Consider the following 27099-nt stretch of genomic DNA (forward strand, 5'->3'; position numbering starts at 1 on the left):
ACCACAGATATATAAAGGCCAGCATCACACTAACCACTGGAATCACGGGGCAGATGAAGTCCCTGCAGCAGCTGTGATCCTCTCAATGGCTGGAGTACCAGGGTACAGAGCTGTAGAGGGGCAGGGAGAAACGAGCTCCAGATGCGCGGCAGGCAGGAACTTTTGGGTATATGCTGCTCCTATTGAATCCGCATACAGACCCTGTGAAGGTCTCTCATTTTATAAAAGAGAAAGTGTCCAGGGCTAAAGGCAGTCTCTCTGACCCCAAGGCTAGATGCTCTGTCCTCTTCACTCCGGGCAGCTTGACTTCTGAAGCTCTGCAGGGTTGACATCCGCTGCATGGGCAGCGTTGGCTGTACTCACAAGTATGTCAGGGCTCCACCTGAATTCAAGTAGGTTAAAACTGCTGCCTGGGAGCCAGAGATACCTAGGAGCAGCATCTGTGATGGTATCCGAATTCAGGATGAGAGTGGGAAGAGGAAAAGTTAATTTAGATATGAAATCTAACTTTGGATGCCTTAGATAACCCTTGTGATCTATTTCTTAAACCCTCTAGAGAAAGCTCTTTGTATGACGACGCTCTCATCTGCTTTTCTGTAGAAGAGAAATAAGCAGTCCATCTCTAACTGCCCTTTAAAGGGTGACTTAGTCTTTGGTCTTAGATGAATCGGGGCTGTCACTTTCAAAGTGATTCATTCTAGTCAGTGATCGAGAACGTATTATTTTTGAAAACAGATCACTGTGGCGTTGACCTAAAAAGTCCCAAGTGAAGCCTGCGTGCTGTCTGACCATGCTGGGCCTGGGCTCATTCCTCTGTCACAGAAGCACACGGGCACAGCTTCACATGAGATGCAGCTGTTGTTTCTCTGTTTTATTTACTCAGTGCTGAAATAAACAGCTCACAAAATTAGCCATTCACCACTGCAAATATACTAGAAACACTAAGAATGGAATTCATTTCTCCCTAGGCAGGGAATTTTAAACACACAATTAAAATGAGAGATTTTAAAATTTTCACTTAAATTTGTATTTACTTATTTTTGCAGTATTAGAAATTGAATCCAGGGCTTCCTGAATGCTAAACAAGTGCTCTACCACTGAGTTATTTTCCATCACCGAAATAGTAGTTTTTTTTTTTTTTTAAAGATTAGCTAGAAGGTAAGCCTATTGATTTTGGCTCTTTAGTAAATGTGCCACCAAAGCTACACTTATAATTGATTTTAAGATAATAGTCCACGTACCTTTCCCTCCTTGTCCCATTCTCCTTATGAGAAAGTAAGATATCTATGCAATTATTAATTTCAAGTACTTTTAGAGTTTCATATGGGTTTACCAGCATGTTAGATATTGCAGGAGACGTAGCCTGCCGGTGAAAGCAGGGTGCAGGATAGGCTCTCAGCACTCGGCTCCTTTTCCACCCACCTTTTCTCTTTAGAAGGAAAAGTCCCCTCTTCTAGGAGATGGGTAAGGGGTGTCCTACCAGACCTCTTGCCTAGTGGTGTGGTTGAACAAAGAGCCAAAGCTGCAAGGTCAAGTCTATGTAACAGAACCTGAAAGGAAACCTATTTTCATACTAGGACTCCATTTTATGACCTACAAAATGAAACTAAAACCTGTATGCTGAGTGGCAATCTAAAGCTCCTTTTATGATCCAGAATGAAAAGGACCATAGAAATGCAAAGCTTTACTTATACTCAGTAGGGATTAATTCTCTATGTACCTTTTTAGGCCTGAATGGCTTGGCAAGGGCTCTTCTGCCTCATTCCAAGATTAAGCTCCTCATCACTGTGAACATAAAAATCAATCTGCCGCAGTGCTTGAAAAATCCTTATCAGTGTGCCCCTGAACATCTATTACCTATTCTTTAAGGCTAAGAAAAGCCTTTGCAATCTTCTGTGACCTCTCCCTGAGTATGTTTTGCTAAAAATGATAGAATGTTCCTTTGGGAGCACAGGCAGGCATATCCTGCTGCTTCCTTCCAAAAGAAACAGCATGAGTGGGGATAATGAAGTGTTGCTGGGAATCTGGGCCATTGTTGACTCCCAGAAAACCATCCTCTAGAAACTAGCCATAAATACCTTCATAAATAAGTTCCCTTAATGGCCTGGGTAAGACATGCTAAGTTACAAATAACAGGTTGACTTTGGTCAAAGAAAACCATCATCACTTCCAAAAGCTCAAGAACATCTTTGTAGGTTAACTCACGGCGTCATACCGCCACCTGGTGGTCAGCAGGCACCATGGCATGAGGAGCTCAGGACAAGGAACTGCTCTGAATAAAATGAGCCATTAATAAACCAAGGTCTCAGAACACACCTTCCAATGGAAAATCCAATTCTTTTTAAAATTACCCTATAAAGCCGGGTGTGGTGGCACATGCTTGTAATCCCCGCGCTTGGGAGGCAGAAACAGGAGGATCACGCAGGTTCGAAACCAGCCGCGCTGGCTTAGGAGACCCTGTTTCCAAAAAATAAAATAGGTCTGGGAGTGTAGCCCGGAGGTAGAAGGGCTTCCAGGAACCCCAGTACCACCAAAAAATAAATAAATAAATAAAATAAAATTGCCCTATATGTGTAAGAACAAATAATTGAAGATTGGCATTTAATGTGACCTGACAAGGAGTTTTTCTACCAACTCAACCATGTGTACTGAAGGATGTGATTCTTCAAATAAACAACAACAACAACAACAACAAAACAACACACTTGATTATACAAAAACATTTTACTTCATATTACATATACTTTTTTAAAGGGCAGAAATATTTTGGGTTATACCACTTTACATCAAAGAACCTTGTGTGGGAGTTCTAGAAGAACCCTGAAAATCAGTTTAAAAACATTTACTTTCACATTGTCTTTTTCATGGCCGCTTGCGTCATGCTGAAGAGATAGGCTTCGTAGATTATATTTAAGAAGTTGTCATCATTCTGGAAAACAAAATCAAAAGGTCCAAGAGAATGTAAGCAGCAGAAACCCAGGCTTCCTGTCTTACAGCTGACCTGGCAGCAGACACTGAGGTCCAGCAGGACTGGACGGAGCCGCTGCTTCAAAAAGGCAGCATGTGAAGCACTGAGGACACAGTGCAGCCCCGTGGCATCATGGAACAATGTTTACTCATGAAGAGTCTGGGTCTGCTGCACAAAAACACTCAGGTCCCAGCCAGGCATGGTGGAGTTCACCTGTAATCACAATTACTCAAGAGGCTGAGGCAAGAGGATCATGAGTTCGAAGTCAACTTGGGGAACTTAGCAAGACCCTGTCTCAAAATAATTTTAAAAAAGTTTAAAAGGTTGGGAGTATAGCTCAGGGGTAGAGAACTTGCCTATCATGTGTGAGACTCTGCATTCAATCTCCAGCACCACTGGGAGGGGGCCAGGGGAGGGGAAGACACAGGTCCCAACAGATGGATGGCTTGGGAGAAAATGATCTTTGTCAGAGTATTTCAAAATTGGGTTAGGAAGTTGTTGGTAAATCTTAAAGGTCCTTCAAGTTGCTCACAATATGTATACTTTGTTTGGGGGCACTAATTAGCATTTTATCTGCAATATGCTTCACTGGTACCTTTCCAAAGCCAGTATAAGTCTTTCCCTGAGTAAAGTTTCTGGCCTTGGCAAGTGAGCAGCAGCAGTTAGACTGCCGGATCCTTTTGCCAGCTAAGGGGCGAGATGGAACCATGGGTCTCATCAACAGCCTTCTTGATTTTTAATGCTAGCGGCTTCTCCCTCCCACTCAAATCCTTTGCTTTAGCAAAGCACCATATTTCACATCTCCTCTTTACTCCTCTTCCCACCAGTTAGCATTATTCTTATGCAGTGAAGAGAGTGATGTTAATCCTTTGTGTGAGACTGTGTCCTAAAAATTAAGAACAGAAACGGAAGGCCCGAGAGACTTCTCCTGGTGCGTGAGGAAGGAACTGTCCAGAACACTTGCAGACAGTGGAAGGAAGGGAATGGAGTTCCCAAGCAGCAATGAACAGTCCTGCACAATGTGATCCAGGAGGAAGAGCCAGCACAGTGTGGATCTTTAACACTTACAATTAAGTTTACTTTTCTTTATTGTTCATAGTATAGAAATGATAGGTTCTCTTTTTAACTCCTCATGAACTTTCATGGGCAGATTAAAAAGGAGGAAAATGTTTTCATCCTGATATTTATTCATTAATTAGTAAGGCTCAATCATTTGTTTTTGATCTTGTGACAGTCTGCAATTGTGATTTTACACTCAGATGTTGATTTCTAGTCCCATTCCTTTCATTCTCTTATCTTTATAAAAATGTTTTTATTCCTAGAGACTACTGTCTTTTTAAGTAGAATGAAACAACTAGGAAAGCACTAGCCTCTCTCTAAAACCATCTGATGATCAGGCAAAGCACCACAAATGTTTTTAACCAAGAGAAAGGTACCTAGATGGTACCTAAACACATTAACCAAGGGGTGTGAGACTGGCCAACAGTGTTCCATTTCCCAAGGCCTGTCATTTATTTTGGAGGTGTGCTTTGCTAGGGGAGGTGCATCCACAGTTATAGTGCAGGGGGCCCTTACTCCTTAACTCTGTGACCTAACACCAGTCACTGAGCTTCAGTGTCCTTGTTGCGTAAAACAGGTGAAATGATAGGATTTTATAACAAGATTGAATGAGGTAATACATGCAAATCACTTAAAACAGAGCCTGACGCAGAGCTCTGAGTGTCAGCTATCATTGTTACTATTCCTTAGAGACAAGCTGACAAGGAGTCCCGTCATTCCCTCCTGTCCTAGTTAGCAGGTTTCGAAGGCACTGTAAGAGGTACCTGTAGCAGTCACGGCAGGGACTCGCTTCCCTACCTGCTGCCTCATGGCTGAGGGTCCCCCAACAGGCCCCCATGTCTGGTTCCCAAGGTGAGGTCTCCTCAGGCGCTCTGCAGCACGCAGAGTCCTCCCAGTGGTTACCAATTCCTTCTTTTCTGACCTGTGACAGCTTGGTGGTCTTAGTCAATCCTCCAAGTCACAAACCCCTTGAGGAAAGACTCCCAAACCCAACCAGTATTCTAAATATGGTCCAGCTAACTGAGTTCAGAGTGCAAGCAGGCTATCTCCTGCTCCCGACAGCAGGTCCATGGTTTGGTAGGGTGGGAAGGGAGAGAGGACATGGCTCTCTTACCTGAACCAGGTGCAGCAGGGCTTCCTGGAGCTGCAGCCTGGTGAGTGGGCTGCTGGTGACCACGGAGGGCTCCTGGCTCTGCAAGGGCAGGAGGAGGCTGGTGGAGCCAGTGGGTGGTTCTTGGCTTCCTGGGGGCAACAGCCCACTCTCCCTCTCCCTGGGTGGGGTGCAGGTGGCTTGTGTGAACACCATGGGGGACATGAGCAGTGAAGGAGCCACTGTAGCAGGGATGCTCTGAGGTGAGATGACCTGCTCATGACAAGACACACAAAGAGGTGGGATTAAGGAGCAGCTGCTGAAAGCAAGATTCAGAGGCAAGAAGGCCCCTGGTACAACTGTGGGTACATGCTGATTTATGTATTAATTGCTCACGGCTGGGCCAGCGAGAAAGGCTTCCTGATCAGTTCTGCCGTTCTCCCTGCCATTACTAAGCAGTGCTGGAGTGGTCTACTGACCGCTGTTCCCACTGTGCTTAATGCATGGCCTCTGGATAAAGGTTTATTTTTCAGGCTTAACATTTGGCAACACGCATGCAGGGAGGGTGGCCTTACCTATGGCCTAGACTCCTACGTGAGCTGCTGAGGTGCCTGTAGGGCTGCCCTTTCCCAGCTCTGTGAGCACCAGCCTCCTGCCCCTCTGCAGCCTCACCTGTGTGATTTGTGGGGCTCGCCCCTCCAGGTCCTTCCCTGACAGAGAGGGCTGCGCTATGCTGGGGCAGCTGCCCAGGGCTGCTCCTGCTGGCGCTGCCTGTGACCTGCCTGTCTGGGTGAGTCTGTCTTGCTCACTTGGCTAACAGACCTAAAACCAAGTTTCTCCGATGGCCTTTCCAGTTACACAAGTGACATTCTGATCTTTCCTTGACTGACTCCTACAGCTATTGTGTGTATCTTTCTAACTCTGGCAAAAAAATGGAATATTATGTCTTGGCTTCTGAATACCCCGATGAGCTCATGAGGGGGCTAGAGGGGCCGGCAATCTAGAAGTTTGTCATTTCATAATCATTCCCTTGGCAAATTTTGGGCAGAAAGTTGCCTGCAGGAACACAGGCTGTTTGTTTCTTGAAGCCTGCCCCTATTTGATATTCTGAGGAGAGTTGCTGAGAACTGATGCTCCCAGGGGAGGAGTCACAGCATTAGGAAAAGCACAGCGTGGGCTGACAGAATGTACACTTTCCTTACTTGGCTCTTGACATTTGTGAGCACTGAAACGAGAAAAGAATTATATATGCAGAAATGTAAGTCAGACGATTAATCCCATGCTTCTAATTTGAAGTCATCAAAGAGAAAAAAGACACCTTTAAAGGGGGGCAACTTTATACTGAAATAAGGGTGAGGGTGAGTTATAAAATGTCATCTGTAGTAGAGGGCATTCAGATTTGGGATTTTAATAAACAGGGAGTGAGAGTGCCTTGGTGCAGGGTCTCACACACAGGCTCATGGCATGTGCCTAGGACCTTTGTTTTCAAAAACCTGAAATATTTTTGAGGAACTGTCTTAAGCTACACGAGACAACAGGTCAAAAAGGAATATATGTAATAATTGGTAATATATGTAATAAGTAGGGAGAACTTTCTGGTTTTTAAACCAGTACACTTTTTCTTCCAAATTTTTGTATTATTTATCCTTATCTGCATCTTAAGAGCATTTTTTACTTTTCTTTTTTATACTTTTATTACTGTGTTGTAATTACGCGTCACAGTGAGATTCAAAGTGATACATTCATATGTGTACACATAAGTTGTGCATTTTAAGTGAATTCTTGGCCATCCAAAGGGAAGAGTGTCAGAGCCACTTTGGAGATGGGGCCACACATGGATAACCAGCAGATCTGGTTTTTTCACTATTCACAGTTACTGATGGATACAGAAAACATCTCTCCAGAAAGACAAAATATTTCTAAAAAACACCATATTTCTCCTTTCTGGCAGTTTGTGCATGCAGAGTGAGAGTGGGTAGCATACTTAACCTTCCCTAAGCTACACTGATGACCCAGATAAAGGTCAATAAAAATGGGCTGTACCTAATAGTGGTTTTCTGTTTGCACAACACCCAACATGTAGGAACTGCTCAAGACATTTACTAACTCAATGAACAAGCAATGACCAACCAGGGAGTGAAAACAAAGAAGTCAGATGTTTGATCTCATAGAACGTTTTAAAGCAGACAGCCGTAAGTTTCCATAGTCAAAGACTGGGGTTTTCTCCCACTGTGCTGGTCTTCAGGCCTGTGACAATATGAAGATTTAACTACAAATAAAAGATCTCTACAGGGGTGGGGTGGGAACTCCAAGATGCTAAGCAGAGGGGAGGGTCTCCTTCCAGGCACAGAGGCAAGATGCAGAGGGCTTTTTGGTACCCTGTCCTAAACAGAGATGTGTCTGATAAATGGTCAATTCTTTATAGAAACACCATTTTGGAGATGGGCTGGTGGATACTCACCTGCAAAGCTGGTGGCTGCTTCTCGGTGCCAGATGTCTTGCTGATCCAGGACTCCAAGGGTTTCCCTGCCCTAGAGCTCTGGGTGACCACAGGGAACTTGGCTGCCAAGGCTGGCCGGTGGGAGGCGTGCAGCTGCTGCTCCTGCTGCACAACTTGGAGCTTTCTCAGTAGCTCCTGAGGGGAGATCTTCCCGGGGCTGCTTGTCTGGCCCTCAGAGACGGGGACTGTTTGTCTCTGCAGTGTGGACTGTTCCTTTCCATGGGCCTGATGTCCCAGCGTCTGAGGTGGAAGGGAGCCATTGAAATACACCAGCTGTGGCTGGGCCAGGCCCTTGACAGGGGTGGTGGCAGAGAGGGTTCTGCTGCCACTGGGGACAGCTGGGCTGGCCGGTGCTGGTGAGCTGGAGTCGTACTTGTGTGCTGCCCCTGGGGCGCTCTGGAGCTTCTCTAGCAGGTTCTGGGTTCTGGAAGCACTTTGTCCAGTGTGTGAAATCCCATCACTGTGGGGAGACCCTGGCCGGACAGGTCCAAGAACAATTTCCCCTGCAGAATGGGAGCTGCTGCTTTCACAGGGCCGCTGTTCAGGTGGCTCTGAGAATGGATGCAGGTCTGTACTCCTGACCATGAGTTTCTGAATGGCTGGACAGAGCTGCTTCTCCACTGGGGGTGAGTGCCTTTTGGGTTCCTCGTAAGACAGCGAGCATGTGACCCCCTGCCTAACTGGAAACTTTTCTTGCTGCTGCTGCTGCTGCTGAAGAGTATGTGTGGGCTTCACAGTTTCCTGCTTCCCAAACAGAGTGGTCAAGGATAAGTGTTGGGGTTCAGGATCTAAGGCCTGAAAAAATAAAAATATCTGAAAAGGGGCTTACCTAAATGGTGATTTATTCTCTTTGCAAAGGATCAGTTAGAGAGGATGAAGAAATTATAAACTTGCAAAATCTGAGAATTCTTGGTTAATGTCAAATACTTTCACAGCACTCTTCTCCCCTGACACAGTCATTATATTTTCATGTCTATTGATAAAATAGGCATCTGATCCTTGCGGGACCTGGGTTTCACAGATTGGTGACTGCTATGGTACATAATTACATGTACAAAAAGGCAGGTAATCTCTACAGCAGGAAGTTCATCTAAGCCTGCAGAATATAATATGTATTGAGAGAACATAGGGATATGAGGATTTCAGGGTTCCCTGGTAGCTTTTCACAAAATTATAGAAACCTAGGGCTAGAAAAATGCAAGTCATTTATGCTAACTTGGTCTTTTCAACTATATGCCAGTGACTTAAAAAAAAACATCGGACACACAGACTCTGTCTTGGCCCAGCCAGTCAAGTAGCAACTCTGCTCTACCTTTTTCTGCTTCCTCCTGTATTGTTGCACTAAGAAAATGTAAGCTTGATTCTAGAATCAATATATTCTGGACTATCAAAATATCAAAAACATTTCCATGAAAAACAATAAAAAGGAAAACTAAACAATTAGAAAAAAATTCTTTTTTAAAACCATCAACATATGACTCATTAGCTAGTTTATGTCATTTAGCTTCGTGTTCATTTTCAGAATTGATTTGATACAATTTCCCTAAAGAAAAACCCTTTAATTAGGAATAACCATGATAAAATGACACAAACACAGTTACAGTCAGGAACTACAGATCAGCAAAATTTGTTATTGCTATACTATTCTGAAAAAAATATATACAAACACACTGATAGAAAAGCTGCTATAACATTTGCATTTTAGATGGCAAATACAATGACAAAACATAGGTCTACAGGGGTTAAACTCTGAGCTTGCTGAGAACTGGTACCTCCCTTATACACACAGTACCTCACATAAAAAAGGTACTCAGAAATGGTCCGTTCAAGTGTGCTGCCTTGCTGATTGTTCTTCAGTGTTCTGGAAACCACCCACCCCAGAATATGCACCCAGTGGGAAATGTTTATCACCACGAACAATGTTATCAATCACCTGTTGTTCTTTATAAGAACACATTGTCTTCCAAAGACTTTAACTCCACAAGACATAAGTATAGAAGGTAGTAAATGCCTAAAGTAAAAACTTTAACCCTCAGCTGGGCATGGTGGCACACACCTGTAATCCCGGTACTTGGGAGGTTGAGACTGGAGGGTCCCAGGTTCAAGGTCATCCTCAGCAACTTAATGAACTTGTTTCAAAATAAAATAAGGGCTTAGGGTATAGCCTGAAGGAAGATAAATATCCCTCGGCTTAATCCCCAGTATATTAATATTATTATAATATAATAATAATAATAATAATAATACTTTCTTCCAAAGAGTAATAATGGAAAAATAATAATGGAAAAATTAATAATAGAAAAAATCTCTAATTTGAAATCTCTTAAGACTGACCTTGTGTATTCTTCAACAGCATCAGGCTCTCCTCTGGTGTGCTCTGAATCAAATGTTCCTTAGGAATCCCACAGAGTTGCTGTGTGAACAGCAGAGTACTCACCTGGCTGGGCTGCTGCTGGCTGTCGCTGGGTTTCACTGGGATTGGTTTGATGAGATTGGGGTTATCATAGATGGCAGATGCACTGGTTATCTGCTTTGGCTCAGAACAGGTTTTACACTGTAATGGAAAAAATAAACACGCCATTTTTTATGGGTGTCCATGCACAAAGGATAATTCCTCAAATTTCTCTGATATGAGCTATATGAGTATAAATCAAATTAAAATTTAATTTTTCTTAGTTGTACAATTCAGTGCCCTTACCTTAGCCTGGAGGGCCTAGATGTTCTTAGATATTTGGATAATTGAAAGGCTACATATTTGTTTAAGAAGCAATAGTTTATTTATTTATTTATTTATTTATTTATTTATTTATTTTTCTTGGTGGTACTGGGGTTCCTGGAAGCCCTTCTACCTCCGGGCTACACTCCCAGACCTATTTTTACATTTTTATATTTGGAAACAGGGTCTCCTAAGCCAACGCGCACGGCTGGCTTCGAACCTGCGCGATCCTCCTGTCTCTGCCTCCCAAGCGCGCGCCACCACGCCCAGCAGAAGCAATAGTTTAAAAATATGTGGTCTAGCCAGGCGTGGTGGCGCACGCTTGTAATCCCCATGCTTGGGAGGTGGAGACAGGAGGATCGCGCAGGTTTGAAGCCAGCTGCGCTGGCTTAAGAAGCCCTGTTTCCAAAAATAAAAAAGCATAAAATAGGTCTGGGAGTGTAGCCCGGAGGTAGAAGGGCTTCCAGGAACCCCAGTACCACCACACACACACAAAAAAAAGTGGTCTAGGCCAGGTATGGTGGCATATGCCTGTAATCCCAGTATTTAGGAGGCTGAGACAGGAGGATAGCAGCTTTGAAGACAGCCTAAGCAGGTAGTGAGACCCTGTTTAAACAAAACAAAACAAAACAGCGCTAGAGGTATAGCTCAGAGGCAAAATGCCCCTGGGCTCAATCCCTAGTACCAGAAAAAATAGAATAAAATAAAACAACGTGGTCCGATGCTTTTTAGTGACAAATAATTATAGAAACCATTCCTTAAATAACATATCTGGACTAGAACAGGGATTTTTCCCTTAATTAGCAAGAGAGTCACTGAATCTATTGCATTAAGTCAACAATCCAGAGTAAAGATGACTCAAACCATTGATTTAAAAATTACTAATATCATCTTTATTTAATAAATGACTTCTAGCATAAACAGAATAATTCAAATCTGAATGTTTTGAGCCACTCACTACAAATTAGAATTTCATAGAGAAAGAGACAAGCCTCATCATTTCAAATACTGACTCATTATCATCCATTAATCTAACCAACCATGCAATTGCTAACACAGTAGGATTCATAACAAAAAGAGAACAGCAATGAAGTTGGTGTCTGTTTTGTTAAAACATGAAATAAAATAAAATGCTATCTTCTGTACTACAGACTCTGTAGCATCATTAGCTTCAATTGTACAGTCCAGGCCTCAGGTTACAAAATGTTTCACACTGTACCTGACATAGAATGAGCTATAAACAATCTCATACCTCAGGAACCCAAGGTTCCCGATGTGTTTTCCAGCTACTGGGGTATATTTTCAATTCAAGAATATAGGGGCACGGGGTCTGTTCCCACTGGGTGCATGGTTTGTAAGGTCAACCACACCACAGTCTATTTTATTCCAAGAATTCTATCATTTGGATATTAGGCATTGGTATTAAGTGGGATGTGAAATCACCTTATAAAAAGGCATAGTGTTATTTCTCATTCTTTGTACATGGTATGGCTGCATGGACCAGCTGGCCTGGCCTTCCTAGGACACAGATAAACCAGACAAGGCAAGACCAGAACACAGCCTAAGAGTTGCTTATATAATTTTAGTGAAATGCCTTTAACTTTTGCCTGCTATTTAACCAAAAGTAGATGCGTACTCTCACTGAATGAATGACCCCTTCTTCTTCATTTTCTATACTCGGGGATACTGAATTTCAAGCAAAGAAAACGGATTCCGCACTTGCCCGCACTGATCTCCACATGGGCTCAGAGGCAGCTCTGCCTCTCCATATGCATCCCCAAGACAGCCTTTTCTACTTAACCTGTACTCCAGAAGCTATTTTCTATGCCAGTACAACTGTCTACCTAGCTGTCAAGTTTTGCTTTGTAAAAACTGCCCCTTATCTATTAAATCACTTAGAATTAAGCATCATTTATTTCATACTAAGTGGCTCACTTTCCAGTTTTTTAATTATCTATGATTCTTTTGACCCAAATAACTTTAAAATATTTAAACAGAAGCATAACTTTTATAAAAAGTATACAGGTGGGTATGATGGTGCATGCTTGTAATCCCAATATTTGTGAAGCTGAGACAGGAGGATGGCAGGTTCATGGCCAGCCTCAGCAACTTAGCAAGGTCCTCAGCAACTTAGTGAAACCCTGTTTCAAAATAAAAAATAAAACTGGGCTGAGGGTGTAGCTCAGAGGTAGAATGCCCCTGAGTTCCATTTTTAATAACCCTAACCCTAACCCTAACGCTTCCAACCTACGCGATCCTCCTCCTGTCTCTGCCTTCCAAGCACGGGGACTACAGTTTTTAAGCTTTTTACTAAGCTTTTTAATGGTTATTTTATCATTCATTTGAATCTCAAAGAGATGGCACACAAATTAATATCACTTCTACTTTAAAGCAGATTCATAGAAAGCTGTTTCTCTGGAGAGAAAGCATAAATATTGACCAAAATGAAAATTTCAAATTATTTCATTGACTTCCTGTAAAATGTTGTACATGGTGTCACTAGGCTTTATTTTACCAATATCATTTACCTTCAGCTAAAAAATATTCCTCTTTTTACTCCTTGAAATTTTCATAAAATTAGAAATTCTGAACAGAGTTAAATCTAAACCTTGAAACTGTGAAACTACTAGGAAAAAAAAATCTAAGGACAAAAACTCCATGACATTTGGTAGCCAATTATTATTTGGATGTGACCCCAAATGACAGGAAACAAAAGCCAAAACAGAAAAATGAAACTGCATCAAACTGAAAAGCCTTTACACAGCAACAAAACAACAGAATGAAAAGACGACCTACGGAATAAGCGAAAATAATAAGCCAACATGTATGTATGCGAGAGTGATTAACATCTAAATGTTAGAAACTCAAACAACTCAAAAGAAATAAATAAGCAAATGGTTGATAAATATATAAATACTGCTTGGCTGGGGTGTGGCTCAGTGGTAGAATGCTTGTCTAGCATACGTAGAAATGCGAGTCAAAATCACAAAGAGATTACCACCTCATTCTATTTAGAATGGTTATTATAAAAAAGACGAAAGATAACAAGTGGTGATGAGGATGTGGAGAAAAGGAAACCTTTATACATTGTTGGTCGAAATATAGTAAATTATACAGCCATGATGGAAAACAGTATTGTGGACCTTTGAAAAATTAAAAATAGAATTACCATAAGATCCAGCTATCCCACTCTGGGTATATGTTCTGAGACTATGAAATCATTATGTCAAAAAGACAGCTGCATTCCATGTACACTGTAGCAGTGTTATTCACAATAGCCAAGATACGGAATCAACCCAAGCGGCCATCAGCAGATGGGTGGGTAAAGAAAATGCTGTACATATACACTATGGAATATTACTCAACCTTCTTAAGAAGGAGACACGACCATTTGTGAGAGCATGGATGACATTAAGTGAAATCAACCATACAGAGGAAGACAAATGCCACAGAATCTCACTCTACATGGAAGCTAAAAAAGTAGAACTCATAGAAGCAGAGGGTACAGTGGTGATCATGGGGGGCGAGAACCGGTTTGATGTTGCTTAAAGGATACAAAATTAGGAGAAATAAGTTTAAGAGATCTACTATACATTATAGTGGACTTAGTTAATAACAATAAAAGTTGCTAAGAGAGTAGATTTTAAGTGTTCTTACCACAAAAATAAGTATATGAGGTAGTGTGTGTGTGTGTGTGTGTGTGTGTGTGTGTGTGCGTGTTACTGGGGATTGAACCCAGGGGCATTCTACTTCTGATTTACATCCCTATCTATATTTTTTTATTTTGAAACAGGGTCTCTGTAGGGGTGCTGGAAAGCAGGCTGGAAGAAGCGCTTTTCCCCCAGTATAAGAAGTTAACTAGAGAAGTCTTCTTCCATATTAGGATTAGAAATAAGGTATTAAAATATAGAGTTAAGATATAGAAGTAAGGTAGGATTGGAAATAGAATGAAGATCCATAAGCCCAGCTGCCCAGGTTGCAGGATTCAAGGACGAGGGTAGGGGACCCACAAGGTCAAAGCCTCTAATCTCCAGCTTGCCGGCCAAGGTCTTTGTAAATGGGACCCCATCCCCATATCTCTGAGCTAGATCAGCAAACAAGGCCAGGCTAATCTGCTCTCCAGGCAGATTCTTCAGTGCAGAGATAAGCCTGGCCCAGCCAAGGTGGGTGGGAAAGGCAGCCCTAGGGAACTAACACATACCATAAGGGAGATAAACAGTCCTTAGCAGGCTCTTGTTTTAAAACTATTGGTTGTACTTGTTTGTCCTTTTATCTGACTGGTTGTATTCTAAGGTTGGCGGCTCGAACTTTTGGCGGGCTCTGATGTGTGTAACCACTCCCTCGTGTGTAACCACTCCCTCGTAGGGTTATAAAATTCAGAGCATGGAGTGGGGAGGGGTCGAACCCCGACCATTTAGTGTCTTGGTCTTGACCCCTGGCTAGCCGGGACAGAGCTGCAGCACAATAAACCTCGCTTGCATTTTACATCTCTTGTGAGTCCTTCGATATTTGGGTTGGTGGGCGATTCTTGGACCCTTCGGTCTCAATAAGTTGCTGAGGCTGGCCATGAAACTGTGATCCTCCTGTCTCAGCCTCCCAAATACTGGGATTACAAACATGTGCCACCACAACCAGCTAAAACATGTTAATTAGCTTGACTAAGCCATTCCGCAATGTATAGATGTACAGAATTTGTTTTATACCATATTTTTAATTTTTCAATTAAAATTTTAAATAATAATGATGATGATGATAATGATGATGATGATGATGATGATGATGTAGGTCTTTCCATCCTTAAAACTTAAAAGTAATTTTAAATAAAACTGAGAAAGGAATTCTAGAGTTGGAAAGTATCTCAGAAGACTTAGCTTAACACTTAGCAAAAAAGTAAAATTCTTTCATAACAACCCCAATATGAAATCATTTAACCTCTTCTTAAATATTTCCAATAATGGAGAATCACTTCCCTATAAGGATTCTGAAGGCCAATTTTGTTTTCTTTCTCTTTCCATTTCCCTCTCTCCACTTTCCACTTTTCTTATACTGCAGAACCACTTTTCTCGTGATCTCTACCTTTCCAGAATCAATATGTGTAGTATGTGTAGGGAAGAGGGAACGCACAGATGGAAGAAGGGTTCGCATAATGTAATGCATGTTAACGAGGGAGCATATATGTATAGTGAGGTAAGTAAGACACAACATGATGGAGAAAAAACTGTTTTCTTTTCTTTCTTTCTTTCTTTTTTTTTTTTTTTTTTTTTTTTGCAGTATTGGGGATGGAACCCAGGGGCATACTACCTCTGAACTACACCCCCAGACCTAATTTTTATTCTTTATTTTGAAACAGGGTCTCACTAAGTTGCAGGGGGCCTCACTAAATAGCTGAGGCTGGCCATGGATCTGCAATCTTCCTGTCTCAGCCTCCCAAGTACTAGGATTACAAAGTGTGCGCCACCACGCCAGCCCAGCTTGAGAAAGAACATTTGAAATAGACCTTAAAACACCAATTGTAGAGTTGGGAGTGGTGGCACATGCTTGTAATTCAAGTACTTGGGAGGTGGAGACAGGAAGATTGCAGGTTCAAGGTCAGCCTCAGCAAGTAATGAGCCTCTTATCATCCTAGTAAGACCATTTAAAAAAAAAAAAAAAGGCTGGGGGTGTAGGTAGGAAATAAAATGCCCCTGGCTTCAATCCCTAGTACTACAAACACAATAAATAAAACAAAAGAGCTAAGGATGTAGCTTAGAGGAAGAATACCCTTAAATTCAATCCCTAAAAGTATAAATAAATAAAAATAAAAATAGCTGGGGTTAGCTGGGCATGGTGGCACACGCAGCATTAGGGAGGCTGAGACAAGAAGATCATGGTTTGAGGACAGCCTCAGCTACTACTTAGTGAGGCCCTTTGCAACTCAGTGAGACCCTGTTTCAAAATAAAGAATAAAAAATAGGGGCTGAAAGTGTAGCTAGGAGGTAGAATGTCCCTGGGTTCCATCCCTAGTACTGCAAAAAAAAAAAAAAAAAAGGATAAAAAAAGAAAAAAAGAAAGCTGGGGTAAAGTTGGGCATGGTGGTGCACGCTTGTAATGCCAGTATTTAGAAGGCTGAGACAAGAGGATCATGGGTTTGAGGACAGCCTCAGCTACTTAGTGAGGCCTTTCACAACTTGATGAGATCCTGTTTCAAAATAAAGAATAATATCCTATCATTCTGGAGGAGACCAGAGGACTGTGGTTTGCATACAGCCTCAGCTATTTAGGGCCTTCGCGACTCAGTGAGACCCTTTTTCAAAAAATAAAAAAATAGTGAAAAATATGAGTGGGGGTATAGCTCAGGTGTACAGTGCTCCTGGGTTCCATCCCCAGTACCACAAACACACACAAAAAAGAATAATAAAACAAAATAGGGCTGGGGGTATAGCTTGGAGGTACAATGTCCCTGGGTTCCATATCCAATACTGGAAAAAAAAAAAAAAAAAAAAAAAACCAACCAAACCAAAAAAAAAAAAAAAATAGCTGGGGCAGAATGCCCCTGGGTTCAATCCCCAGTACAAACAAAACAAAAACAATAAACTGAGGCTGTGCTGTAGAAGGCCTACAGGGCCCAAGGTTTAAAAAACGAGGCAATGCAAACCAAGGATTTAGACCAGGAAAGTAACATTATCATGCCAGTGAGTTTAGGTTACTTCATATCATCTGGATGATGATGGGGGAAAGAATAATTTCTTCTGTTGTTTATCTCACAGTTGGAGCAATTGACATTATGTTTATATCAATATATACTAAATTTTTATAGAAAGCAAGTCTATACACTGATTAAATATTTGCATCTCATGTTAACATTGTCCAACAAAACTGTGGGGGTCTAAAGATGAGTAAAACATTGTTTTGAACTCAATGACTTTATAGTGGGTGAAGTTGATTTAAATGTAATAATTGAGGAGTAACAAAATAAATTCTAAATAGAAATGGATTTGGGAGATTAGTGGTGGAAAATAATTAATTTTGGGGGAGAGATGGGAAAACTCCACATCAAATGTGACCTGGAAGGATATGTCGACTGAGAAGGACAAACAAAACCAGGGAGAACTATTCCAAGCTGTAGATACAGCATAAATTGATGGCCTACATTAAACCCTGTGTGTTTTCTTGTTTTTGGTGTGTGTGTGTGTGTGTGTGTGTGTGTGTGTGTGTGTGTGCATGCGTCTTGTGTTCTTTTATGTGATGGTCAGTCAGGTGAGGCTACAGAGAAGACCCTGAGGCGGCTCTGGACAACCAAGCTGAATGTGCTCCCAGTCAGGCCTCATACACAGGTCACGTGTGGAAGCCCCGGGGTGGTCAGGAGCAAGCGCACAGCCCAGGCCAGAGCACTTACTGGGATTTTCTGGAGAAAGGCAAGTAGGACATGAGGAGCCATTTATCACCGGCTAGTCTGATTCTGGTGGGTTTTCATCTATAGGGTGATCCTTGATTGCCTGGTCTGTGGTACTGGGACGGATAAGGCAGAGGAATATTGCCTACTGGGTGTCCTGGCCAGGTAGAGTAGGCCTAGCTCTGGATTGGTTATCAGAGGCCTGCTCCCGGCCAAGCCCTCTGCAATCTTTCTGAACTGTTTAGGCTGGGAGGGGTGGTCTTTCCCAGGTTTAAAAGGGTTTGAAGATATCAAAACATTTTAAAGTACAGATTATATTTTATTATATAAAATATAATCAGGGTCAGGGGTGTAGCTCAGTAGCATAGCATCTGCCTAGGATGCATGAGGACCTGCGTTCCATCACCAGTACTATAAAAATAAACAAAATGAAGAAGACAGACAGAGAATGAAAATAAGAATTGAGAGGAGGGAGGGAGGGAGAGGAAAAATAATTTGTTTAATACTTGTATTCATTATTTATTTACCATTGCCAGGCTGTCTTCACAGAATGTAAGTTCTGAGAGGTCAGAAATGTCACCTTTTAAAGATTAATCTTTGGTGTGTATAATACAGTACAATTAATAAGGCATAATTATTTAATTATGTGACAAATTTCCAAGCCATTTAAATACCTTTTAATGACTTCTGAGGAATTAAAAAAAAAAATACAGGCATAGTTGTTATGGTCTGAAGCTGGGATTGAGACAGCTGTCCCGGCCCAGGATGGGGGATAGTGGAACTGAGGTTTATTCATTGTCCTGTCCCATCCTCCCTCATTCAGTGCTGTGTGTTAGGTACTTTGAAAAGACCAAGACTATCAAGATTAATCTTCAAGGAGTCAAGAAGCTCAGAACCAATACTCAAGAGTCGCTGAGAACGTGAGCCTAAGGCAGAGTTCAGAGGCTGGGCTCCTGGTGCCCGCGCTCTGCCTCCCGGGACTGTTCTGATTGCTCCTGGGGGCGTCGTTCCATTGGTTTTCTACCTGCCTTCTCATCCTCACCTGCTTTCACTTTCTATAAACTAGAACCTGGGAGCTGAAGGCCTCAGCACACTGAGGATCAACTCTCTGGTGGTAGCGCGCATTTCACATTTCATATAGAAGGTCCTGGTGCTGCTCAGCTCCAGAGGTGGTAGCCTGAGCCTTCCACAGTCGGCTGTCCATCAGCCTTACCATCTCATTGTTACTGCTGGAATTTTATTTATTTATTTATTTTTGTACTGGTGATTGAATGCAGGGGCATTCTACCACTGAGCTACACCCCCAGCCCTTTTTTTTTTTTTTTTTTTTTTTTTTTTTTGGAAAAATGTCTCACTAACTTAAATTGCTGAGGCTGGCCTCGTTTGAGCCTCCCAAGTAATGGTATTACAGGCGTGAGCCACTGCATCCAGCTATAGACGCTTGTATATTCAACCCACGTGGCCATTTCTGTTGCTGCTAGAAGTTGATGCTGAGAGGTCCCCTATTCATATGATCCTATCAGTGTGACATTAGTAACCCAACCTGCAATAGGAAATTTCTTCAGAGATCCCTGGCAAGCTTTTAGGGGGAAAATCAGACCAGAGATACGATCTGAGCAACAGACTTGCTTACTGCTGCTCAATTCTCACTTCTCTATCTTTTTAGGGAAAGACTTAGAAACTCTACTTTTTTGTTTCTATAGTTAAGAAACAAAACATGAACTAATTCTGATATTTCCACTTAGCTTAATATAACTTGAAATTTTCTTTTACACTAAGAATTTTGTTCCAGCCACATTTATGTAATTTATCATTTATTATATATATGACCTTGAGAAATTACTATGCCAATATCCTACTAACAATAAAATAACTTAATTAGGTTCATAATTTCTTTGTAACTATTTTTTAATTCTTAAAATATAACCCACTAAGACTGTTTCCAATACTGTGTTTTGAAGTCACTCTTTTTCTTTTCTTTTTTTTTCTTCTTTTTGCGGTACTGGGCATTGAACCCAGGGGCATTCTACCACTGAGCTACACCCCAGCCCTATTTTTTATTCTTTATTTTGAAACAGGGTCTCACTGAGTTGCAGAGGGCCGCACTAAGTAGTAGCTGAGGCTGTCCGCCAACCGCGATCCTCCTGTCTCAGCTTCCCAAATGCTGGGATGACAAGCGTGCACCGCCACGCCCAGCTTCACTCTAACTTTTTCTAAGTAATTGTGTCATAATATGATATTCAGTTAGACTTATTTTAGTTGGCTTCCAAATTCTAAGATTTTTCTTTTTTCATAATTTTGTTGATTTTTTCTAGAAAGGGTTAATCTGTTATGTCTCAAACTTAAGGAAGCTTGTTATAAAATAGAGAAGCTAACCCACTTCCTATTTTTTATTGTAAAATTTTTTCTGTTATTTTTATAACTTTTCACTTTGTGTTTTTTAAAACCCCGCAAAATGTTTAATTGTTATTTTTATGTAGTTGAAAGTAATTGCTTTTAAGGCATAGTTAGGAAATTTTTCTTTTGGTAGACTGCAAAGAAATTCAGACAAGTTTTTTTTTTCCCAGTACCTGAATTTCTAAACATTTGGATAAAGGTATTTGTGAGGTACAGATTCAATTTTGCACATTTACAAGTGGAACTAGTTACCTAAACAAAGTTTATTTAAAAATTCATTAGTTACCTTTACCATATCTTAAGTTTCACATATACTTGGGTCTAATTCTGGATAATCCTATTGGTCTGGCTGTTTATGTATCAACACCACCAGTTTATACTGTTTTAAATGCTTAGAATTCAATTTTCATTTCAAGTAGAGCTCGCTCCATCCAGGGCCTTCCACCCTGACCCCTAATCCCCCGCAAGGCTGCTCTTCTTTGCCTGGAATTTCCCAACTGTTCTTCCTTGTATACTTTTCCACATGAACCTTACAATCAACTTGTCTGGTTTCAAGAAAAGAAGGGGAAGAAAAAAAGGAACTGGTGATATTAGTTTAGGGATCACCTCAAATTATAGATTTGAGAACTGAGAGCTCATGCTGAGTCTTCCCATCCAAGAACAAAGCATATATTTCCACTTATTCAAGTACATTTTTATGCCTTCCAGAAGTTATTAAAAGTTTCCCTCTGCCGGGCGTGGTGGCGTACGCTTGTAATCCCCGCGCTTGGGAGGCAGAGACAGAAGGATCATGCAGGTTCGAAGCCAGCCGCGCTGGCTTAAGAGACTCTGTTTCCAAAAATAAAAGTATAAAATAGGTCTGGGAGTGTAGCCTAGAGGTAGAGGGCTTCCAGGAACCCTAGTACCACACACACAAAAAAGTTTCCTCCTACAGGTTTAGCCAATCTTTTGTGAGTCTTATTACTTAGTATTTTATGAAATTTCTCACAACTTTAAATAATGTCTTCTTGTAAATCTTCTAACTGGATAATATTGCTTTATATGAAGGTTACTATTTCAGACTACCTTTTAATTTACTTAAAAGCAGTCTCCTTTAGCCTAATGAAAGCAAACACAGATGTTATTTTCCATACAATTTTGTTTGGATAGCACCCAGTCTTTCTCCACAACTATCTTCCCACTGTGGAATTTAAGTATGTATCATGAGGACGGGCAAAAACTCACCTTTGTGTATTCATCTTTGGCCTTGGTGAGCATTTGTAGGATGTCTACTTCTTTGCCCTCTCCAGAGCTAAGGATCATCGGAGAGATTCCTGCTCCCTGGTGGGCTTTCAACTGTTCATACTGAGTTAGGCTAGAAAAACGGGAAGAGCCATGTAAGAAAAGTTGATTCAACACCAAACCAGCCTCATTCTCACCCAGTTGTATCCATCCTGTGACAATCAGGTTAGAAATCAATCTACTCAGGAATTTATTTATTTTTGCAGTATTGGGAATGGAACCCAGGGGTATGCTACCTCCGAACTATACCTCCAGTCCTATTTTTTATACTTTATTTTGAAACAGGGTCTCACTAAGTTGTGGAGGGCTTAAGTAGTTGAGGCTGGCCGCAAACCACGATCCTCCTGTCTCAGCCTCCCAAGTACTGGGATCACAGGGTGTGCCACCATGCCCCAGCTCTACTCGGGAATTTAAAAGAGAAAAAACAAGAGCTAAAGTCTTGAGTTGACTAAGGGAATCTAGAGTAGGGCTCAGCAAACCATAATCTACAGGCCAAATCCAGTGCCCCACCTGTTTCTGCAAAGAAAGATACCAACACAGCCCTGCTCATCTGTTTATGCACAGTCTGTCCTTGCTTTCACACTACAGTGGCAGGGCTGAGTATCTGCTCAGAGATCATATGGCCTGCAAAGCATCAAATATCCACTATCTAGTCCTTTTTAGAAACAAGTTTGCCAACTCCTTGCTTGTTACAAGCACTTGAAAAGATGCTCTCACTCACTGCCGAGGAAGCCCTATTTAGAGTTCTCAAGCACTGAAGAGACCACATGGCAGAGAGATTTTCCCTTCTTATCCCAGGCTGCCCTGAAGTCAAAGCACAGTGGAATGTAAGCAACCCAAATCCTGTAGTAGTTCTCTGGCAGCTTAGACCCGCCAGAGAACTGTGTGGATTCCACCCTGATTCTGAGAGGAGGCGCATTTTAAAAGCCACTTACAGCAACAAAATGAGGAGTGTCTTTTGTTGCCCTGAAAACAACATAGGAGACCAGATTGTTCCTATTTGCTGCAAGGTACTGTTGAGAAAAATACCTTTTCCCTTTGTATTTTTTGCCTTTCAGCTTAAATTCTATGAAGTTTCTAGCAAAAAAAAAAAAAAAAAAAAAAAAAAAAAATCTGAGAACTTCCTAAGAGATCTAATTCCAGCTGGGGAAGGGGTCTGAGTCCACACAATTGGCTGCTTACTGCTGGTAAGTAACCAATTGCCTGCCCAAGCTGTTAGGCAATTACTGCAGAGTGCTGACAATTTTACCATGGCCTCTTGGCTGAGTTACAGGGCATTTTTAAAATCTATATGAAATCCTGCTATTATTATCCATTGCACAATTTACAATAACATGAATGTTCTAGCAACTCATTGTTACGGTGCTAAATACCAGTTTGCACACACTTAATCACCATCTGCAACTTGAGCTAGTTATCTAAAATTAGTTCTTGCAAGCTAGATTTTCAGGAATCAATTTTATTTATAAAAAAAAGTATCCCTCACTTTTCAATTTTCTTGGGGTCACTTTTCAGTCATTTCACTGCCCCAGAATTTAAAAATGGAAACTGGTTCTTTGAAGACAAAACTGCAGTGGCATGCCCCTGTGGCACAGCCATCGTGTGTGCTTGGCTGTATCCAGTCCCAGGCTGACCAGCCAGGGGAGGAAACTCATTTCATTTTAAAGCTCTTACCCATCCCCATATGTAGAGCCCTGGGGCTCAAGAACTGATGAGAGAGTTGACCAGTTACAGAGCAGAGAGCAAGGCCCTCTTACCTAGGCCCTCCTTTCCATGCAATCAAGGAGGACAGGAGTGGGAAAGCCAGGCATGTAAAATCTTCCCAGAATGCAGAATGGGACAGATCACAAGGTATTATGATGAAAAGAAAGAGACCAGTAATGAGAGAAAGAGAGAGACACTGGGACTCTTGACTACTGCTCAGTAAACTATATTGACTCAGAAATTTCCAGAGAGGGAAAACAGAGACATCCTAAGTATCTCGTGTCTGAGACATGGGAGAAATTTCTAAGCTCCTATACACATGTGCATAATATGGTCAAAGACAAGCATCTAGGGCAGGAAGGACACCGCAGATTTAAGGGAGTCTGGAGCAGCCTGTTAAATAGGGCAGCTCTGAGGGTTCTTTTCACTGATAGACACACTGATAACTTTCCAAAGCAAAAAAAAGAAAAACTAATTTACAAATGAGGAAAATATTAAGGAAAACAGCCATCTGGAGGAACTCGTATTACAGATATTTCAAACAGAATTAAATAAGTTGAGTTACTCTAGGTGATAGTGAAAATGTTGCGAGTCATTTCTAAGTCAACTTTTTACTGATTAAGTACTATAAAATGTTTTCCTCACCACTATGAAAATAACTGCTGGAAGAGACATATCCGTTAAGATTACAGTGTAGCTAGCTGCACACACTTAAAAATAAAATCAAAAGCACCAGGTGCTGAAAAAATATTCAGCCTTTCGGCACTTACTTTTTCATAAGCTCTGCAATTCTTTGGCATTCTTCCTTATCATAAAACCAAATTCCATAAATGGACACTGCAAGAAACACAATGGACAATGTATGAGCATCTACAGAACCACAGCATGGAAAGAAACTCCTTTTCCATCTTAAAGGAAAACATAATTTATGTATTGAAATGATTTATTTAACAATTATGAAATAAATGCAACCAGTCATTGGAATTAAAGCTTAAAAATCTAGAAATGGAATTCTCAAGGGTCCATAGAGAAATCTATAGTGGTTTTGTGCTCACACACAAACACAGTAAGTGAGTTTTCCTTAAAACACAGCACCCTAATACAATAGGCATTTGGTAAATGCGTCTTAAAAAACATGAATACAGATTGAAAATGAAATCAGTATTCAGGATTTCTAAACTTCCTGGCTTTGAGACATAATTGTTTCTATACTTCATTTGCATATTTCATAAACACATTCCATCTTTATTTTTAAATATTCAGAAACCTGATGCTCAAATTATGCCTAGAAACCTCCCTCCCTTCCCCTTCTCCCAGGAATATGCTAACTGAAAAGCTGGCTTTGGATAGAGTACTGGAAAAAAGAAAATTTAATAACAAATCTGACTTCAAAATGTCAGTACAGAAAATTTACAACTGCTCAAAGATATGACTATGGTCTAATAATTTAGTGCTGAAAGAAAATGCGGCATAATATAGCTGCTACTGATTTATTTAATAATTTTTCAAATAAGATATACAGTAAATTTAGTATGAGCCTATCTCCATCATCTTTGGAGGAAAGGTTGAAATAGTTCCAAAGTATATTTATAAATATCTAGTTGAGGATCTGGTGGTATTAATCATGTAAATAATTCACTAACTACATATACAATATTAAAGTCTATTGAAGCAGCAGCAATATTATGATAAAGAAATGAAGACCAATAAAATATTTTAAAAGGAAAACATAAAAAAATTTAAAGTTTCATTTGGGCATGGTGGTGCATGCCTGTAATCTCAGTATTTTGGAAACTGACAGAGGAGGATCACAGGTTTGAGGGCAGCCTCAGCAAGTAGACAGACTCTCATCAACCTAGTGAGACCTTATTTCAAAAATAAAAAAATTAAATTAAATAAGGCTGGGAGTGTAGCTCGAAGGTAGAATGCCCCTGGGTTCAATCACCAGTAACTCACACATGCAAATTAAAGTTTAAAAAACTTATGTTAATATTATTTTGCCATTTAAAAGCTGTTATATTCTAACTATGCTCTTTTTTCCAACTTATCTTGTCAAATTTAGGTGTGAAATTTGTTTCTTGATAGCAATGAGTCAAATATCAAAAGGTACGAGAAATGTCCTTTTAGTGCTATTTTAAGTAGGTGTGTGTGTGTGTGTGTGTGTGTGTGTGTGTGTGTGTGTTACTGGGGACTGAACCCAAGGACATTCTGCCCCTGACCTACACCCCAAGCTCTGATTTAAAAAAAAATTTTTTTTTTGGTGGTACTGGGTGGAACCCAATGGTTTTTCTACCTTTGGGCTATACTCCCAGACCTATTTTTATACTTTATTTGGAAACAGGGTCTCACTAAGTTGCTGAGAGCCTCACTACGTAGCTGAGGCTGGCTTTGAATCTGTGCAAACAGGGTCTCACACAGTTGTGGAGGGCCTCACTAAATTGCTGAGGCTGGCTGCAAACCTGCAATCAGCCTCTCAAGTACTGGGATTACAAGTGTGCATTAAGCAGTTATCTTAAAGAGGAACCTTATGAATCTGAATTACTAACTTGCCAAAAGTTGACAATAGGGCTTTAAACTTTGTGCAGTTCTCAATGTATAAAGAACCTTTATCTTATCTGCACGGGAAGGGGGAAAAGTGGAAAGAAAAGTCCCTGATTTTTCTTGAGCCATGTTATCCTCTTAGAATCCATACGACACGTTCCTTCTTTGTACCAACAACCTTTTAAGAATGTCTGCATTCTCAAGTGGATGTACTCTCTCTTCAGAGATTCCGTATCAGAACAAAATTCTTTTATTTCATGTTCATTAAATGTGCATCTCTAAACCTCAAGTTCAAGGTTATATTCAGTCCACCAGCACTCATTCCTCACTTTGATTTCCTACACATATCACATATTCCTATCAGCCCTCCTACCCTGCTGCCCTTATAAGTTAAAAACAGACTGGATCACTAATATCCAACTACATAATAAATCTGAATATGTATGTGTTTGGGTGACTTTAATCTTAGTTATAATACTCAAAGCCTTTTCTTTCTTTTCTTTTTTCTATTTGTTACAGAGAAATCTTTTTTTCCTTGGAGAATGTTTTTTCCAAAAATATCAAAAGACAAAGGTGGTAGCAAGGAGAAAAACACAGCATAACTAAGAAATAAGGCCCAATGGCAGAGGAAAAGCCAGCACTGGTGTCTCATTAGTAGACTGTATTAACAGAAACATTGTGGGGGTCATTCTTCCTGATGTTTGACATTTGTGGCATTTGGCACGAGAAACTAGATTTTCATACGGGTAGGATGCCAAAGAAATTGTTGATACAAACAGAAAAGCAGTTTGACGTTGACTTTAGCATGAGATAAGTGAAATGCAGATTTATGGATGGAAAATGCTGGAAAACATCTTTCAAATGTCAAAGCAGAATGAAGGAAAGACTTGGTTTGTAGTAATTATTTAAGACATCATGGAGACTTCTTTAGGGCCCAACCACCTATATCTAAAGCAATGTGCTTTTCAAATTTACAAAATGGGATCAGTTTGAAGTAACCTTTTCATCCCAGTTAATATTTAGTCTGAACAGAAGTTTAAATAGCCAATGGGAGGGGATAAAAAAAATACATTTACCAACAGCCCTGGCCACTGAAAAGTGGCACCAAGATAAAAGTGTACAACTGAGTCTAGTTTTTTTTCTCCCTAAAATAGTTTTGCAACTTGAGCTGCATTCCACTGGGAAAGGGGCTGTGAATTCCATTATAAAGTACACATTCCAACTGAAGTTTTCTGCCCAAGGTCTACCAACCCTTGGACAAACCTATCAGTCTTCCACACAAGAGGGCATATCAGAGCAGCTGGTGGTGATCTATAAAGACCAGAGATCATCATGCCTTCTGGAGGTGATGAGCTGACAGGCTGACAGAAACCATTAACTTGGCATTTCAATCCAAGGCCTCCTGTAGAGCCACTGGGTGAGAGGCCCGTCCTTACATAGGCAGCGGGCATAGCGGGATAGCAGGGGAGGG

General features: G+C 41.0%; 1 protein-coding gene across 1 annotated transcript; it reads right to left on the reverse strand.

Annotated features, from left to right (window-relative positions):
* Nucleotides 1-288: 288 nt before the first annotated feature.
* On the reverse strand, nucleotides 289-27079 carry DCP1B (decapping mRNA 1B; the record flags this gene model as incomplete). Its single annotated transcript, XM_080704955.1, has 13 exons — nucleotides 289-382; nucleotides 1242-1363; nucleotides 2206-2221; nucleotides 2853-2929; nucleotides 3002-3071; nucleotides 4405-4415; nucleotides 5142-5390; nucleotides 7579-8412; nucleotides 8667-8713; nucleotides 9952-10171; nucleotides 21327-21456; nucleotides 23858-23924; nucleotides 26950-27079. The coding sequence occupies 13 exons, from the start codon at nucleotides 27077-27079 to the stop codon at nucleotides 289-291; spliced, it is 2067 nt and encodes a 688-aa protein (XP_080561081.1).
* Nucleotides 27080-27099: the final 20 nt, after the last annotated feature.

The sequence above is a fragment of the Muscardinus avellanarius genome (assembly GCF_963383645.1).
Source record: "Muscardinus avellanarius genome assembly, chromosome: 11".
Classification (NCBI taxonomy): domain Eukaryota; kingdom Metazoa; phylum Chordata; class Mammalia; order Rodentia; family Gliridae; genus Muscardinus; species Muscardinus avellanarius.